Source organism: Cucurbita pepo, chromosome 10 (genome assembly GCF_057944985.1).
Source record: "Cucurbita pepo subsp. pepo isolate OVF chromosome 10, ASM5794498v1, whole genome shotgun sequence".
Lineage (NCBI taxonomy): Eukaryota > Viridiplantae > Streptophyta > Magnoliopsida > Cucurbitales > Cucurbitaceae > Cucurbita > Cucurbita pepo.
The window spans coordinates 3,811,065-3,827,646 of NC_141807.1; the positions used below are offsets into that span (position 1 = coordinate 3,811,065).

At 38.0% G+C, this 16,582-nt stretch overlaps 4 protein-coding genes across 4 annotated transcripts; 3 read left to right on the forward strand and 1 right to left on the reverse strand.

Annotated features, from left to right (window-relative positions):
• Nucleotides 1-158: 158 nt before the first annotated feature.
• LOC111803129 (transcription factor bHLH121-like) lies at nt 159-3,692 on the reverse strand. Its single transcript, XM_087127324.1, has 5 exons — nt 3,322-3,692; nt 1,997-2,118; nt 1,386-1,513; nt 828-1,295; nt 159-753 (listed from the first exon to the last, which is right to left on the reverse strand). The coding sequence occupies exons 1-5, from the start codon at nt 3,456-3,458 to the stop codon at nt 601-603; spliced, it is 1,008 nt and encodes a 335-aa protein (XP_086983450.1). The 5' UTR covers nt 3,459-3,692; the 3' UTR covers nt 159-600.
• A 235-nt stretch (nt 3,693-3,927) lies between these two features.
• LOC147790476 (RING-H2 finger protein ATL79-like) lies at nt 3,928-5,152 on the forward strand. The gene has a single exon (XM_087127325.1). The coding sequence runs from the start codon at nt 4,542-4,544 to the stop codon at nt 5,100-5,102; it is 561 nt and encodes a 186-aa protein (XP_086983451.1). The 5' UTR covers nt 3,928-4,541; the 3' UTR covers nt 5,103-5,152.
• A 3,990-nt stretch (nt 5,153-9,142) lies between these two features.
• Nucleotides 9,143-10,088, forward strand: LOC111803037 (Chaperone DnaJ-domain superfamily protein). The gene has a single exon (XM_023687286.2). It carries the CDS (start codon nt 9,157-9,159, stop codon nt 9,643-9,645), a length of 489 nt encoding a protein of 162 aa, XP_023543054.2. The 5' UTR covers nt 9,143-9,156; the 3' UTR covers nt 9,646-10,088.
• Nucleotides 10,089-13,954: 3,866 nt separating this feature from the next.
• LOC111804358 (uncharacterized) lies at nt 13,955-16,435 on the forward strand. The gene has a single exon (XM_023689125.2). It carries the CDS (start codon nt 14,170-14,172, stop codon nt 16,138-16,140), a length of 1,971 nt encoding a protein of 656 aa, XP_023544893.2. The 5' UTR covers nt 13,955-14,169; the 3' UTR covers nt 16,141-16,435.
• The last annotated feature ends 147 nt before the right edge of the window (nt 16,436-16,582 follow it).

A 16,582-nucleotide genomic window follows, 5' to 3' on the forward strand; every position in this document is an offset into this window, starting at 1 on the left:
TTATTTCTTTAAAATAATGATGATAAAAAAGAACAAAAAAAAACAAGAACAAAAATATGTCTCCAAATAAATATATTGGCACTCCAAATAAGGCTTCTTGTCTAAGCATGACCTGGGACAAGAAAAATATTTTTAAGCACTTAAAAAGTCATTTTAAATGGATCACAAATAATTGTAAATAATAAAAACATAGATGATTTATGTTGATAAAATTCTTCGCTCGTTAAATTTTTTGGGGATTTTGGATTATAGCATTACAAAAACCAACTAAATGGAGAAGCAAGACATAAGGACAAGTATGTATTTACATGCAGATATTCCACTGAACTACTCCCTAAATGCAGGGTATGCACTGGACAAATGCTGTCAATCAACTCAAATTATGGTAAGCCTCGTTAAATTAGATGTCGAAAGCAGCCACAATACCTTGCACCTCACGATGGTTGTTAGGTATGGCAAAGTAATCACTGAATGAGGAATGATTGCTCACATTTTTTATGTAGGCGCTTCCGAATCTAAATTCCTGAACTCAATATTTGGTTGGTGAAGGAAGAGGCTTCCTTGAATTTAATCACTTTGATGAAGTTAGTAACTTTGAATTCAGTTGTTATGTTTCGGGATATCGCCAATGCTGTTAGAGGAGCTATCTTGAAGAACTTTGGATGAAGAAACCCGACTCAACGAACTACAATCTGTAATACTTTTTTCTTTCCTCTGAGACTGCTTACCTTTCTTACTTCTAGAGGATGCATCCTGAAAAAGATACTCGATTGTGTTCTTATTTGATCTACAAATATTTGTGTGAGCTCTAAAAGCAATAAACTCACCTGTTGTGTTGAGGATCCAGGCATCTTAAGTTCAAGGTCCGTTGCTACATCGTTCGATTCGTCGCAGCTTCCTGCATTACTGCGCCTGTGCCGATCTGATGACCTACTTCTGGAATCTTGTTTGCTAGATATATGTGAATTGGAAGCATATTGGGCAGAGGGCTGACCATTGGGAGGATGGACAGCAGCAGTATATGGGACAAATGTGGAACAGGGGTTGGGAATAGCACCGGGATTCTGATTTCCAAAGAAGGTGAAGGGCTGCAATGACGGATGCATGGGAATCGGTCCTGGGGGAACGGAAACAGGAACTGGGTAGGAATATGGGGGAACCATGACCTCAGAAGGATCCATTGTGGCCCAGGGAAACATGACCCTCAGTCTTTGCTGATACTGAGCATTTATATTTTCAATATCTGATTTTAGTGAAGCTTTCTCATCTCTAAGTTCATTCTTTTCCTGGGTTAGCTGTGGAATACCAGATGAGATGAGCATATCAAGCCTAAAGGGCTCCTAACCTTATGAAATTGAAAATTTGTAAAAGAATTAGATACTGACCTCACGTGATTCTTCAGAAAGAGCTTCATAATCGGCCTTTAATCTATTGACTTCGGCAGTTAACTCCTTCAGCGTTTGGATGGTGTCTGTTAGAATGGTGGCCTTGTCATTTTTGGGCCTAACTGGATCTGCAATAAAATGAATAGCAACGATGTCACTTCAAGCCAGACACAAAAAATCCCACATGAGCCACTCAAACAAAATAACACAGCCAGAGAAGTCCACAGCATCATGATGAAGTATAAGCGAGCCCTACGACCTTATATGATGATATAAGAAAAGGGCACGTGCACACATGTATTAGTTATCGTCGTACTGCCGATTAGAATTTCCACAAAGTAGGGCGTTGCCCAGAGAAGAAATATACGAATTGAGTTGAATGAAACTTGAGCCCAGGAAATATTGAGCGAGAACAAGAACTCTTTGGATGTTGAAAATCAATGCATTCATTCCTAAGTGTGGAGAAACACATCAAGACATGCCCTTCTAGGCTATCAATTTATCAGGGGAAACAGTGAACCATTTCTTGAGTAATCTTCAGGCAATATTTTAGTATAACAATGAGAAAGGATGAAAAACGAAGTCATAGGCTTCCTACACTTTAACTTTACCCAATGTGTTTCCAAGCTCATGAAAATGTTCATTCAGTCTGTCTCTTCTCAATTTTTCACGATCTGCCTTTTGGGTTTTTTTCACTGCCATTGGATCTTTTACTTCTGCATCTGTTCTTAACCTGAGGAATACCGAACAAAAAAGGAACAGAAGTGAGTGCGATGAAAACCATGACTGAGACTTCAGAAGAGTGTCAAAATCCTACAATATGAAGACTGAAACATGTCCTTCAGCAAACGAATCCCTAATATGCATTCGGTTCATGTTCATTCGATTAGTCCATGTCATTTACAAGGAATGCATTGTAACACCCCAAGCCCACCGCCAGCAGATATTGTCCTCTTTGGGATTTCCCTTCCGAGGTTACTCTCAAGGTTCTAAAAAGCGTCCACCCCCTTATAAGGAATGCTTCCTTCCCACTCCAACATATGGGATCTCGCATCCACCCCCCTTGAGAGCTCAACATTCTCATTGGCACACCGTTCGGTTTCTGGCTCTAATACCATTTGTAACAACCCAAGCCCACCCTAGCAGATATTGTCCTCTTTGAACTTTCCCTTTCATGCTTTTCCTCAAAGTTTTAAAACGCATCCACTAGGGTTGGATTCTTCGTTCCCCTCTCCAACAGATGTGGGATCTCACATGCATCCCTTTCTTCATTTAAATGACAGCCTTCCAAAACGATCCCTTTGTTAAAATTTGAAACAGTGAAGTTATTGGATCCATATAATCTGTTCCTTAAGATCTTTCCAATTGACTAACATTGTTCTTTGTTTTAGAACTTATATATACACTATTTTTTGTTATGCTTTCTAATCTATGTCAACTTCTGAAAACTTTGGCTAAATTCAAAAGCATTTCTTAAAAAGGTGAAAGAACAAAACAAGGAAATAGTGACACAACAGGCTTAGTAACTAAGCAGTGCTTATTAGTGATAAATTTGACGAATTAGAATGTCCAGCCAAGGTTCCTCATAATTCATATTTTGAGACGCGCGAACTGAATTGTGAGGTATCGTTCTCAGAAGAACAATACAACTCAAAGATATGATAAGAATCAAAATAAAAATCCGATATCCCCTAAACAACAAGACGACCTAAAGATGAGAAACCGCTGAGAGTTTCGTCTGGACTGGATTCAACAAGACTAGATCAATAAAAACACTCAACCTTATCCCAAGGAGGATCGACTATCAAGTTTCACAGTATAATATATGAAAATAAGAATTTAATTCAACCAATAAAACCATCGAAAATTCTTTTATTCCAGATTCGAAACAGGATACAAGCTTAGTGTTAATCAAAATCCACAATTCATCACAAACCTGGATTCAGGAAGCTGGTTGTTATGGTGGCGACTCGAGGACAAAGAGAGCGGCTGAGGCTGAAGAGAAGAGGAAGGAACTAAATCAGCTGCTACAATAGACTGAGAGGAGAAATCCCCCGTTTTCCAGTGCTCCATGACGACCTCGAAAGGGTCTTTAAACAGAGCAAAGGGACGAGTAAATCTCAGAGCTCAGTTCCTGTGAATCCACCTCCAACAGAGAAGAAAGAGAAGGGGAAAATCTGGAAAACGAAGAGGAGAAAGCAATCTGCGGGTGAAAATTCAGCGCCGGAAAAATGAATTTGAGAGGGAAGGCAAGAGGAAAAATCCAGCACCAAATCGTGAACTCCACGAGCCACGACCACGTGGACGCCCCGCGCCCGAACCAATCTGGATGATAACAAAAGGGAACTTTTTCAGTGCTCCCGTTAGTATTCAAATCCTGTACACCCTCTTTTCTTCTTCTTCTTTTTTTTTTTTTTTTTTTTTTTTTTTTTTTTTTTTTTTTTTTTTTTTTTTTTTTAATTATTGTGAATACTCTAAAATATTTTAAATAAGTTTAGGAACTTAGTGTCTTTACTCGGGGCTAAGGTCTCTCATGTGCAACATACCATCACATCATCATCTTGACTCCTAACAACACGACCCATGAATCGTTATGTCATTCCATGTCTCAAGACAGCTCAGTCATCTTGACTTGCTCAAACACATTTATTGAGAACTAACTCATGTGTCAGTCATATCAAGACATCCTAAACATCTATCCATCTGAGTTCTCTTGGGACATTGGACTCTCTCGTATCCATACTAAATCATTTACGACATACATTTCATGTAGCAGGTGCATAATCCAACTTCCAACACATGAGTTGGGACGTCATAAGCCTCAAGTACGGAAATAGGCGGTGCATAAACGAAGGTGTGGCCATTCGTCGTCTTCCACTTTCCCGAGTATTGAATTTAGTATCTCTAGATGGATGCTGAGTCGCTAGGCATCCATTATGTACATAAAATTATGATTTCTTTTCCTTAATGGCAAGATGAACTAGAACCCACTTCAAAATTTTCAAACTTTTTGGTTAAAAGTGTAAAGCTAGATCGGTTGAATCATGATCCAACTATATCCTACTTGTTTCCAATATCTATCCCTCCTAAGATCTTCCAACAAAGTTGCAGCATACCTTGGTGAGCTTCATTCCTTAACAAAATAATCTCCTCATCATGAACTCAGCGCAAGCTCCCGGCTACACTTACAGGCGCCTTCTTAAAGATCCCTTACTCCAACGTCCATTTGGACACCATGAAAGACTGGTTACCATATGCGTCGTCTCCGCCATCGCGGCTGCCTTCGTGCTCTCTTTGTTCATCTCCCTCTTCACTTGCTTTCGGCGTCAGCTGACCTCGGCGTCCTCTAAGCCACCCTCGTCGACATGTAGCAGGCAGCTCAGTAGCATGCCTGTATACATATATGGCGACTCGGCGCCTTATTGTTTTACGTCGTCGTCGTCCTTTGAGGCCAGGAACTGTGTCATATGCTTGGCGGAGTTCGAGCTTGGAGATGAGCTTCGTGTTCTGCCCAACTGCAACCATGCGTTCCATAAAGGTTGCATTGATCAGTGGCTGCCCCTGAGGTCGTTGCTTTGCCCGCTTTGCCGGGAGCTTTCGATAGATGATATTGGGAGCATGAGGAAGCCCGTTTGTACCAATCATTGGGCCCGAAACCCGGCCTTCGTATTGGCCTTCGCCCCTGCCAGTAATGCCCCATTGCCCTCCCAATTGTAATTTCGAGAATGGGTAATTCCAAATCTAGTCTAATTTATCTTAAAATATATAGGTCATAATTAGCTAAATTATGTCAAAAATACTCTTTAAAATATTTTAATAATACTTTTAAAATTTTAAAAATATTATTTTTGCAGATATTTTAGAACTATAATAATGGGTCGTTTCAATCCATAAAAAAAAAAATGCCCTTCAATTTTTAAAAATTTCATTAATATCCTTCCACTCATAAAAAAAAAAAAGGTGAAAAATGCCCTTAAAATTTAAAAACTAATTATTAATATTCTTTTATTAAGAAAGTTAAGAAATAATTTTACCGTTAGTACACGTTTAAAAAATGCTTATGAACTTTTAAAAGTAGCATTAACATTTTAACGTTTATAAAAAAAATTATAAAATTATTATTGCCCATATAGGTATGAAAACCATTCATTTATGCTTCATAGATAATCTATCTCTTTAATTTTAGCTAACTATATAACCTTTTTAACTTCTTTTTTTATAACCATTTAAAAATATTAATATTATTTAAACATGGTACTAAAGTTTCATTCATATATGGCGGTAAGGATATTTTTTTAAATTTTAGATATTTTTTAAGTTCTTAAAAAATGCTTAGAGATATTAATGAAACTTTTGAGTAGATTTACGTAACACTCTAAATTCAATGGCATTTTTAAAACACTTTTCAAAGTTAAATAATATTTTCACTCACAGTAAATATATATTTGAATATTTTTTAATCTTTTTTTTAGTTTAAAAGTATTATTGAATTTTGTAAAGTTCTATAAAATTAATTAATTTTAAAATGATTAAAGTTACTATGTCGGTTTAAATCACTGTAAAAGTGTTTTTAATAACATGAAAATCACATTTAAAAGGTAAAATCAGATATTAATTTGATTTTGAATAATTAAAAATAGTAGAGAATCGTTAAAAAAAAAGAACAATGGTCTATGGAGTCTTTCACTTTTTTATAGAAAAAAAACAAACATGCAAAGTCTTCCACTTTTAATTATTAATAATATACATAGTGGAGCAAGTATTTTGCCGGGTCGGATCCAACATTCTAGAAGGGTTAAGAATGGCAGTGGGTTTGGACTTTGGAGAAAAACCTAAACACCACGTGGGCCAGACATAACATATTGGGCCTACAATTATTTCTTTTTCCTATTTATTTAAAAATGACTTTAAGATCCTTAGATAATGGAAATAGATTTTTTCCACTTAAAAAAAATGTGTTTTGTCACAATTAAACTTCAATTAAATAATATTAAAAATAATCGTCATTAAATTTATAAAGGTAGGACCTTTGTCTTGTTTTTTAAGCCTTTAACAATCAATTTTTCTATAAAAAAAATTGAATAATTAATAAATCTCTATTATCTTTTAAATTTATTTATTTATTACATATAATTTGAATAGTTTAATGTTTATCTATTTATTGTTTGTTCTTATCTTCATCTTCTACTTGGAGGTTTTGATTAACGTGACGCATAAACCAATAAGCCTAATATTACTGGTTTAGCATAAACCAAACCTTTTGTTTTCAACGAATAAGCTTGTTTATTACAAATTATTTTATTTATTTTTACATTTCTACTTAATAATATTTTATTTATTAATAAAACGAAGGCAGCTGCTCTTCTTCCTCTCACTATAGTTCTAATCAGTAACGGGTCCTATCACAACAATATATTTTAGTGGGACGATGACTCTGAAAAGACAGGTTACCCATCTTTTTTTTAATTCCGGGAGAAATAAAATAAGAACAGCCCCACATTCAAACGACCACTTCTCCCCGTAGCAAAAACTTGTTACACTTGTATGTTATAAAGAATTCAAACAACTGCTTCAAATACAATATTTTTGGTTATTCTATAAACATTTTTTAATCCATAAATTACAATATTCTTATATATATATATATATAATATACATCGAGTAGCTTCAAAAGCTTAAGTTTCTTAAATTAAAGTCAAAATAATTATTATAAATAAATTGAAATTTAGAGTTTTTAACGATTTTTCCAAAGGAAACAAGGTGGGTCCCAATATTTTTTAATATAAAAAACTAAGAACGTTAAAATGCCCTAACGAGGTGATTTGGCACCCAATCCAATCAGTATATGAATCAGTCCAAGAAATTAGGGTTTTGTTATGTCAACTAACCTTTTCCCCTTTAACTTTAAGTTCTAATTAATAATTAATTAATTAATTAAAGCAACTTATTATCATTATTCTTTTAATGCTACTAGTAGATGCTAACTCATGACGATAGTGATACTTATCAATAAAAAATCAAAATAAAATAAAAAATCAATTCTTTATAGAAAAATTATAATGAAAAATATTTGGGTGAACACATCGCCCAACGTCTAACTCTAATACTATTTGTAATAGTCAAGGCTACTGCTAGTAGAAAACTTATTCTAACTATAATTCTTTTAAAATCATTTTAGGTTGACCAATTGTTAATTTATTTTAATTTGCCATCTATTTGAGTTTTTTTTTTTTTTCGCTATAAATTTTCACCAAACTTATAATATTTAAAAGTATAAATAATGAGTTATTTATTTGATTATAATAAAAAATAATATTTTTTTTTCTTCTTAAAATTAATAAATAATTTAAAAAGGAAAAAAAATGGAGGATATGGGACGGAACAGAGTGGCGTGAGTTGACAGCTTGACACCCACTTTTATTATCCTCCGGAAATTGGAAATAAAAATCCAAAATTTATTTTTTCATTTTTTTAGTACCATTGAAGATTTTAACGTAGCTAACAATTTTACAAAAATATAAAATTATATTAAATATATACTTAATATTTATTAGATATACATTGAATTTTGATAAAAACATTTAATACAAATTCGAATAAATATAAAAAATAAATCAATTCAATTAACTGACCTAACAAATTTTGATTGAAAACAAAAATAATTAAATCAAATCTACTCGTTCTTATGGATTGGTTTGAGTTGAATTTATATGTTTAGTAGAGTTCAAACCAATCCATGACAACTCATACTAATAATTGTCGAATATATACTCAAAATTATTTTTGTTCTAAAAGTTCTAAAATAATTTATATTTATTATTATAGATAAGGTTTGATTTTCATAAAAATAATTAAGGAAAGAACAATTTTTTCAAACTAATAGGATCTGGTTTGAATTAATACACCATGTGGAAGATTAAATAGGCGTTGAAATTGCTTTACTGTACATTAAAATTGAGCTAAAGTTAAGATTGCATATTAGATTACACTTTTCAAAAAAGACCGGAACATGTTTGGATTATTTCCTTTTCAAATCAACGACATTTTCAAATTATTTAATATTAATTACTTAAGCTGCACTTTCTAAGATAACGATCATTACTTAAATTTTGAAATTTTATTTTAATCCGTTCTAATTAATATTTTTAGATACTAAATGCCGATTCCAGAAGTGAAGGCCAACCGAAAAACAAATGCTATAAAGAAAGCTATTGCATTTAGACATCCCCAAGAAATAAACTACACTTCAATTATAAGAAAATATAATTTTAAATATTTAAGTATGGAAATAAATAAAAACAAGAAAACCTAATTAAAAAGAAAAAATAATTTATATTAATGATAATCACGATTTATTTATTTGATTACAACGTTAATATCAACTTAATCCAGACATTAGAAATCTTAATTGTTGATGCGTTGGACTTCTGATATTCGACACATCATCGTTCATATCCACTCCTTTAGAACATTCTATTTTATTTTAATTTTTAATTTTTAATTTTTTTTTCCCTTTTAACAGGCTGCAGCTGCAGGAACAGGAAAGCAATAAAATTGGATAAGCCAATTGCTGAGTCACTATCCGGCAGCCTGGGCCCACTCTCAAACGCCAAATGGTTTTCATTTAACCTAGGAAATGACAAATTTAACCATGGTTAAATTTCTGACCCAACCTTGGTCCCACTCGTTCCTCCACCCATTTTTTATATAATGCGTAATGCCCATTCAATCACTCATTCTTCCCCCATCCAATTTCACCCCCAAATTGAAAATGCTCTCCGCTGCTTCTCCTCTTACTCTTCCGCCTCTACCGGCCAGATCCTCTCCCCGGGAGTTTACACGTGTCAGATTCCGACCACCACAGGCTTTCTCCTCCACTGCCACCGCCTCTTCCACTGCCTACGCATCTAGAGAGGACACCGCCTCGCCGTATCTCAACCTTCAAAGAATGACCTCCTGTACTTCTCTCTACGAGGTCCTTGGGATCCCTACTGGAGCTTCTTTTCAGGAGATCAAATCGGCATACCGACGTCTTGCCAGAGTTTGCCATCCGGATGTAGTGGCCGTCGACCGGAAAGACTCATCGGCCACTGATTTCATGAAGATCCATGCCGCTTATTCCACTCTGTCTGATCCTGAGAAACGCGCCGATTACGATCGGAAGCATCTCCGCCGTTCTCGTCCTGTGGCTTCGGTGCGGATGGCTTCCGGTTTCACTGGCTACACTCGTCGTAATTGGGAGACGGATCAGTGCTGGTAACGAGTTGATTCACCGAGTGATTGAAGTCGAAACTAAAACGATCGGAGTTTGTGAACTATATGATGATTGATAGTTAGGGCTAAATCGGAATCAGAGAGAGCCTAAATCGGAATCAGAATCGGAACCTCTGCTGTGATTCGTACATATAATGGAATAATCCAAACGGCGCAAATGATTCGAGAGATGGACTATTATGATCCGTGGAGGGATCGAAGCTTTTCTGCAACTCACCAGCGCTTGACAACGAGTGAGATTTGCTTCAGATCTTTAGGAAAAATCGCGAGGAAGAAATTTCTAGTTCTCGAAAATCAAATCACCAAGTAAACAACAAACAGAGGAAAATGCATATATCTTTTCCTAGTTTTCCTTTGGATCTGTATAATTCTTGGGTTTGTCCAGTTTGGATTTCAATGAAATAGAAGTAAAGAAAATCTAAAACTCAACACACTGATCTGTTCTGCTTTTCTCTCTGGTAATCATGATTTTGATTCGATTATTCAAATTCTGGCGCGATTGATCCACTGTTGTTTCTGTTCATCTCCATATTTTACTGATAAAAAGTCTTAAACATATGGTTTGGAATAGGAATCTTCCATTTTGGAATACAACTTAGAAAAGCAAACTGATTAGCAGACAGCAGATTGTAGGTTCGTCGGCTTCCATTATTTTTTAATTTGCATTGTGTGAGTTTTTCATTTTCAATTGAAACCGAGTGGAATCGACAGCTGGGGACAAAAATAAACAAACTCATGTTCATACTTCACCTTTCTCCTTCACCGACCTTCAATGCTTCTCTTTCTTCACTTTTTTGGCCTACTTCCCCCAACCATCATAGCCTGTATTATGTATGCATACATGGGCATGGATATGATGAGTATGATGTCGATGTCGAATTTTAGAAATATATATGTAAAGATAAAAACAAGCTCTGCCTCTGTGCATGAAAACAGCTCCCATTAGTACGGAGGAGCTTGCGGTGGGGCCGCCGCCTCCGCCTACAGATTACACGGAAAGATTGGGGCACGGGATTCTCATTTTGGTTTCTTCTCAATGGGAATCCATTATTCACCATTAGTCCTTGAACGAGTCACCGACACCAGCACGAGAGGTCTTATCTTCTTATCTTTCTTCTAGAACCACACCCCGTCCGCGTCGCGTCGGCCGTCTACGTCCCTATCTTCCATCAATTCACACCCTTCTTTGCTACGTATCTTGTTCATTGGTCCGATTATTTCTAGAAACTAACTTACTGATTGTACTTACTGAAATTTGATTTTAAAAACAAAAGGAAGATAGTAATGTATGGACCGTTAGGAATCACTACTCCCCACATTTGTACGATATTGTCCACTTTGATTCGGGCTTCCCAAAACACCTCATACCAATAAAGATAATATTCCTTACTTATAAACCTATGATCTTCCACTAAATTAACCAATATGGGACTCACTCCTAATAATCCTTGGAGACTAAGATGAGGAAGGCTTCCCATCTCCACATCTTACACATTTCTAATTTTCATACGTGTTGGATGATGGAAGTCCCACATCGACTAATTTAGGGAATGATCATGGGTTTATAAGTGAGGAATACTAACTCCATTGGTATGAGGCCTTTTGGGGAAGCCCAAAGCAAAGCCATGAGAGCTTATGCTCAAAGTGGACAATATCATACCATTGTGGAGAGTCGTGTTCGTCTAACATGGTATCAGAGTCATGCCCTAAACTTAACTATGCCAATAGATTGGCAAATCCTCAAATGTCGAACAAAGTATTGTGAGCCTCGAAGGCATAGTCAAAAAGTGACTAGAGAACTCCAAAGGAGTCCAATCTCGATTAAGGAGAGGCGCACTTTGTTCGAGGGGAGGTGTTGGATGATGGAAGTCCCACATCGACTAATTTAGGGAATGATCATGGGTTTATAAGTGAGGAATACTAACTCCATTGGTATGAGGCCTTTTGGGGAAGCCCAAAGCAAAGCCATGAGAGAGCTTATGCTCAAAGTGGAGTCGTGTTCGTGGAGTCGTGTTCGTCTAACAATACGAATTAAAAAAAATATAAATTTAAAATTTAGTTCTCAACCACTAAACTTTAAGAACGTTCTATTAAAATCTTTCATTAAAGGCGTAGAAAATTCCAAACAGCTATAAAAAAATATTTCGTTCAACAAATACAATATATTATTTTGGAAATGGTGTTGTGAACGTTAATTTTAGAGGGTCCACAGGCGTTGTATAGCCGTATGGGCAACCTCATTTAGCCACACATGTGGCGATTTTGTGTGGACATTTTTGCCAAAACGTATCAACAAAACTCCTCTCATTGGACGCCTTATTCCAATTTGGGTCCACAATTGTAACTCGTGACACAATTTTCTACAAATATATGAAAATTCATAATATAATATTCTAGTCGGTTCCCATTTTAAAAGTTTATGAATTAAATTTAAATAAATAAATAAAATGTACTAGGTCCACAAATGATATGCGGTTCACGGAAATGGGCCGTCGAAAATTAGAACAGGCCCAATAAACAATGGAATGAAATAAATGGGCTGAGGCCCAAATCGGAAAATCCAACCATTTCAACAAGTACAGCGGTGATAGGAATCCGACCCGACACCGCCTCCTTCTTGCCCCCATGTCGTTATTAATATATAATATTATGAGCTGACACAAATAAATCAATGTCGTCTATAAATCCCAAATATTAATTTTTAATGTTTCTAACAATTTAATTTTTTAAGAAAAAGAACATCGAAAATGAATGAAGTGTTCGTGGGGGAGCACCAAGCAATAATGAAAATGCCAGGTTGTCCCTCTTTTTGCTATCTTGCACTACTACCAAACACTCCCTTTGCGCGTGGCCGTTGGGAATTTAAATAATTTAGATTTTATTGGATTTTTGGGCTGGACTATTGATATGGGCCTTAATAGAGATGGACTGGGGAATTTGGGCCCAATAACAAAGACCGGGCTTGGCATGATTATTGTGACCCATCATGAGTTCCCAAATTTCCAAATATGTGCACGTGCGCTCGTGGAGGCTCTCACCAAATGAATTAAAAGCAAAGCAGCGTGGGCCCCAGGGTTTGTTAGGTAGGCGAGAATGGTTCTTCTGTGCAGGTTGCTGACGTCATTAATAAAAATTGGAAAATTTGTAATTACCAATGCGGAAAAGTAATGACTTTTTATTTATTGATGCCTTGATTCCTTCCTATCCCTCTAATTTTCTTTCCCATTAACAGGCTGAATAATAAAATTAGAAAGAAAAAAAAAAAAGCAAATTTAATTTTACTGTCCTAGCTTGCCCTCGTTCTCCCTGTTGGATGATGGAAGTCCCACATCGACTAATTTAGGGAATGATCATGGGTTTATAAGTGAGGAATGCTAACTCCATTGGTATGAGGCCTTTTGGGGAAGCCCAAAGCAAAGCCATGAGAGCTTATGCTCAAAGTGGACAATATCATACCATTGTGGAGAGTCGTGTTCGTCTAACATGGTATCAGAGCCATGCCCTAAACTTAGTCGTGCCAATAAATTGGTAAATCCTCAAATCCTCAAATATCGAACAAAGAACTCCTAAAGAAAAGGAGTCAAGCCCCTCCTCGAAGGCAGTCAAAAAAATGACTAAGACTCCAAAGGAGTCGAGCCTCGATTAAGGGGAGGCGCACTTTGTTCGAGGGGAGGTGTTGGATGATGGAAGTCCCACATCGACTAATTTAGGGAATGATCATGGGTTTATAAGTGAGGAATGCTAACTCCATTGGTATGTGATCATGGGTTTATAAGTGAGGAATGCTAACTCCATTGGTATGAGGCCTTTTGGGGAAGCCCAAAGCAAAGCCATGAGAGCTTATGCTCAAAGTGGACAATATCATACCATTGTGGAGAGTCGTGTTCGTCTAACACTCCCTTTGATTCAAAGCGTAGAATCTCATAATCTACCTACCCATTTAGGGCGTAAATGGGCTAAGTATCTTTGCTTAGACTCATTCCTTCCATCTCACAATCCACCCGCTTTGAGGTTTAGTATTGCACTTATGTTTCCTCTCCCATCAATATGGGGTCTCATAATTCACCCCATTTGGGACCAATGTCTTCACGAGCACTCGTTTTACCCTTCCATCGATGTGAAATCAAGCCCGGGAGTGGAAGTGGCTAATAAAGGAAGGTGACTAATAAAAGATGACACCAATTATTTTGTCCTTTTGCTTTTATCTTTGTTGTCTTTGTAGCTAAAGTTTTAAAGCCACAAACAAAACCCATGGCCTTTGGTTAAAGCCACTCCACCAGTGTGTGTACTGTAAAGGCGAAGACCGAATATAAATGTACAATATGGGTTGGAATTTAGAGCCAACCGTGTTTGACCCTTCTCCAATTCTTCACCCACGATGAGTCGATGCAGCCCTCCCCTGTTTTCTTCACTTCTCCCACCCATTCTCAGCTTCTGAACCACCCATTTAACCCTCTTTTCTTCTTCCATTTCGGATTTTCGATTTCTTGTTCCTTCGTCTCTGTTTTCCATGGCGGAGATAAAGTTAATCTTGGCTCGCCCTATTCAATTGGCGGACCAAGTCACCAAGGCTGCGGACCAGGCCACCAGCTGCAAGCATGAGTGCGCTGACCTCAAAGCCAAGACCGAGAAGCTTGCTACCCTTCTTCGTCAGGCGGCTCGAGCGAGTTCCGATCTCTATGAGCGACCGGCCACTCGGATCATCAACGAAACTGCACAGGCCTTAGATAAAGCTCTTTCTCTTGTGCTCAAATGTACTGGAAATGGCCTTATGAAGCGCGTTTTCACAATTATCCCTGCTGCCGCCTTCCGAAAATCCTGCTCCCAGCTCGATAATTCCATCGGCGATGTCTCGTGGTTGCTCCGAGTTTCCGCCTCCGCCAAGGATCGTGGCGACGAGCATTTGGGTCTTCCCCCAATTGCTGCTAACGAACCGATTCTAGGTTACATCTGGGAACAGATTGCTATTCTCTCAACCGGTTTGCCGGAAGATCGAGCGGACGCGGCAGCGTCGCTGGTTTCTTTGGCGAAAGATAGCGAGAGATATGGGAAACGGATAGTCGAAGAAGGCGGCGTTGGGGCGCTGCTGAAATTGCTGAAAGAAGGTAAGGTTGAAGGTCAAGAAAACGCTGCAAATGCGCTAGGGCATTTAGGGCGTGACCCTGAGAATGTTGAGGCCATGATTCAGGCTGGTGTCTGTCAGGTGTTTGCGAAAATTCTCAAAGAAGGTCCGATGATAGTTCAGGCTGTGGTTGCTTGGGCTGTATCAGAACTCGTTTCTAGTTACCCAAAATGCCAAGATCTCTTTGAACAACACTATATTATCCGCTCGCTTGTTACCCATCTTGCGTTTGAAACAGTTCAAGAACATAGCAAGTACAATATCACTGTCAATAAAGCCACCTCGATTCATGCTCTAGTAATGGCTGGCAACCCCAAAACAAACAATATGTATAAAGCTGTAGATGATGATGATCGACAGCTCCATAGTCGGATTCTTCATCCAATGGGAAATCGAACCCCAAATCAGATGCACGCCGTGGTTACCAACACTATGAATATGCTCTCTGGTGGGTCGGTGGCGGCTGCCACTGCAACTCCCCAGGCAAACCATGGCGAAGGTCACAGCCTTAGCAGCAATGGACAGCATATTCTTCCACATCATGCCCCTTACCTTCATCATGCTCCTTCCGGCCCCAGCGCGAAAGGTAGGGAGATTGAGGACCCGGCAACGAAAACCCAGATGAAAGCCATGGCAGCTAGAGCCCTTTGGCAGCTTGCGAAAGGGAACTTGACAATCTGCCGTAGTATCACAGAATCAAGAGCTCTGCTGTGTTTTGCTGTCCTACTTGAAAAGGGGGAACAGAAGGTGCGGCATAACTCAGCAATGGCATTGATGGAGATCACTGCCATGGCTGAGCACGATCCTGAGCTGAGAAGATCCGCCTTCAAGCCGACTTCACCCGCCTGCAGAGCCGTTGTGGAGCAGTTGCTGAAGATCATTGAGAAAGAAGATGCAGATCTCCTCATCCCATGTATCAAATCCATTGGAAATTTGGCCAGGACGTTCCGGGCCACTGAGAAAAGAATGATCACCCCATTGGTGCGGCTTCTGGATGATCGAGACACCGAGGTCTCGAAGGAGGCCTGCATTGCTCTCACCAAATTTGCCTGCACAGACAACTTCCTCCACGTCTACCACTGCGAGGAAATCATAGCTGCAGGTGGGGCAAAGGACTTAGTCCAGCTAGTGTACTTTGGGGAACAAAGTGTTAAAATTGCAGCAGTAACTCTGTTGTGTTACATTGCCCTGCACTTGCCTGATAGAGAGGAGCTTGCACGGGCCGAGACGCTTCCCGTGATCGAATGGGCGTCGAAACAATCTCATTTGACGCAGGACGAAACAAATGAAAGACTCTTACATGAGGCTGGAAGTAAGCTAGAGCTGTTTCAATCTAGAGGTCCAAGAGGATACCATTGATTTCAACTCGATCATTACAGGCAAAAGCTTCTGATCTCTTCCATAAGTTGAAAATTTTTCCATTTTAGCCCATTATTTTCGTTCGAGTGTACGTATTAGATTCATTTTTCATCCACAATTGTTTAGAAAGTAACGTAATAATTTAGTGAAATTTGGTTAGTTGCTTCATCTGCCTGTCATGGAGACAAAGTTTACAAATTCCTCCATGTTTGATTTCAAACGACCGGAGCATCCTATGGAGTTGTTGATCCCTGTCATTCATCTGCCTGTAATTCAATTTATATGTTTTTGATGATCTTAGATGTGTCTATCCAAACATTTGGATAACTATAACTAAGTGAATAACATCGTCTTGCACATGGCATGGGTAGCCCTATATCGCCTGTCCTGCACATAAGCATATGCTTGGGGCATGGGCATGGAGGTTGGAGCCCAAGGGTGA

Bases quoted from the DNA above. Each gene is read 5' to 3' on its own strand.
- LOC111803129 (XM_087127324.1), bottom strand. From the start codon at position 3,458: ATGGAGCACTGGAAAACGGGGGATTTCTCCTCTCAGTCTATTGTAGCA. The intron at 1,514-1,996 runs GTAAAGTTAAAG...ATTTTATTGCAG, and splicing joins TGAGCTTGGAAACACATTGG to ATCCAGTTAGGCCCAAAAAT. The intron at 1,296-1,385 runs GTCAGTATCTAA...GGTATTCCACAG, and splicing joins TTTCTGAAGAATCACGTGAG to CTAACCCAGGAAAAGAATGA.
- LOC147790476 (XM_087127325.1), top strand. From the start codon at position 4,542: ATGAACTCAGCGCAAGCTCCCGGCTACACTTACAGGCGCCTTCTTAAA.
- LOC111803037 (XM_023687286.2), top strand. From the start codon at position 9,157: ATGCTCTCCGCTGCTTCTCCTCTTACTCTTCCGCCTCTACCGGCCAGA.
- LOC111804358 (XM_023689125.2), top strand. From the start codon at position 14,170: ATGGCGGAGATAAAGTTAATCTTGGCTCGCCCTATTCAATTGGCGGAC.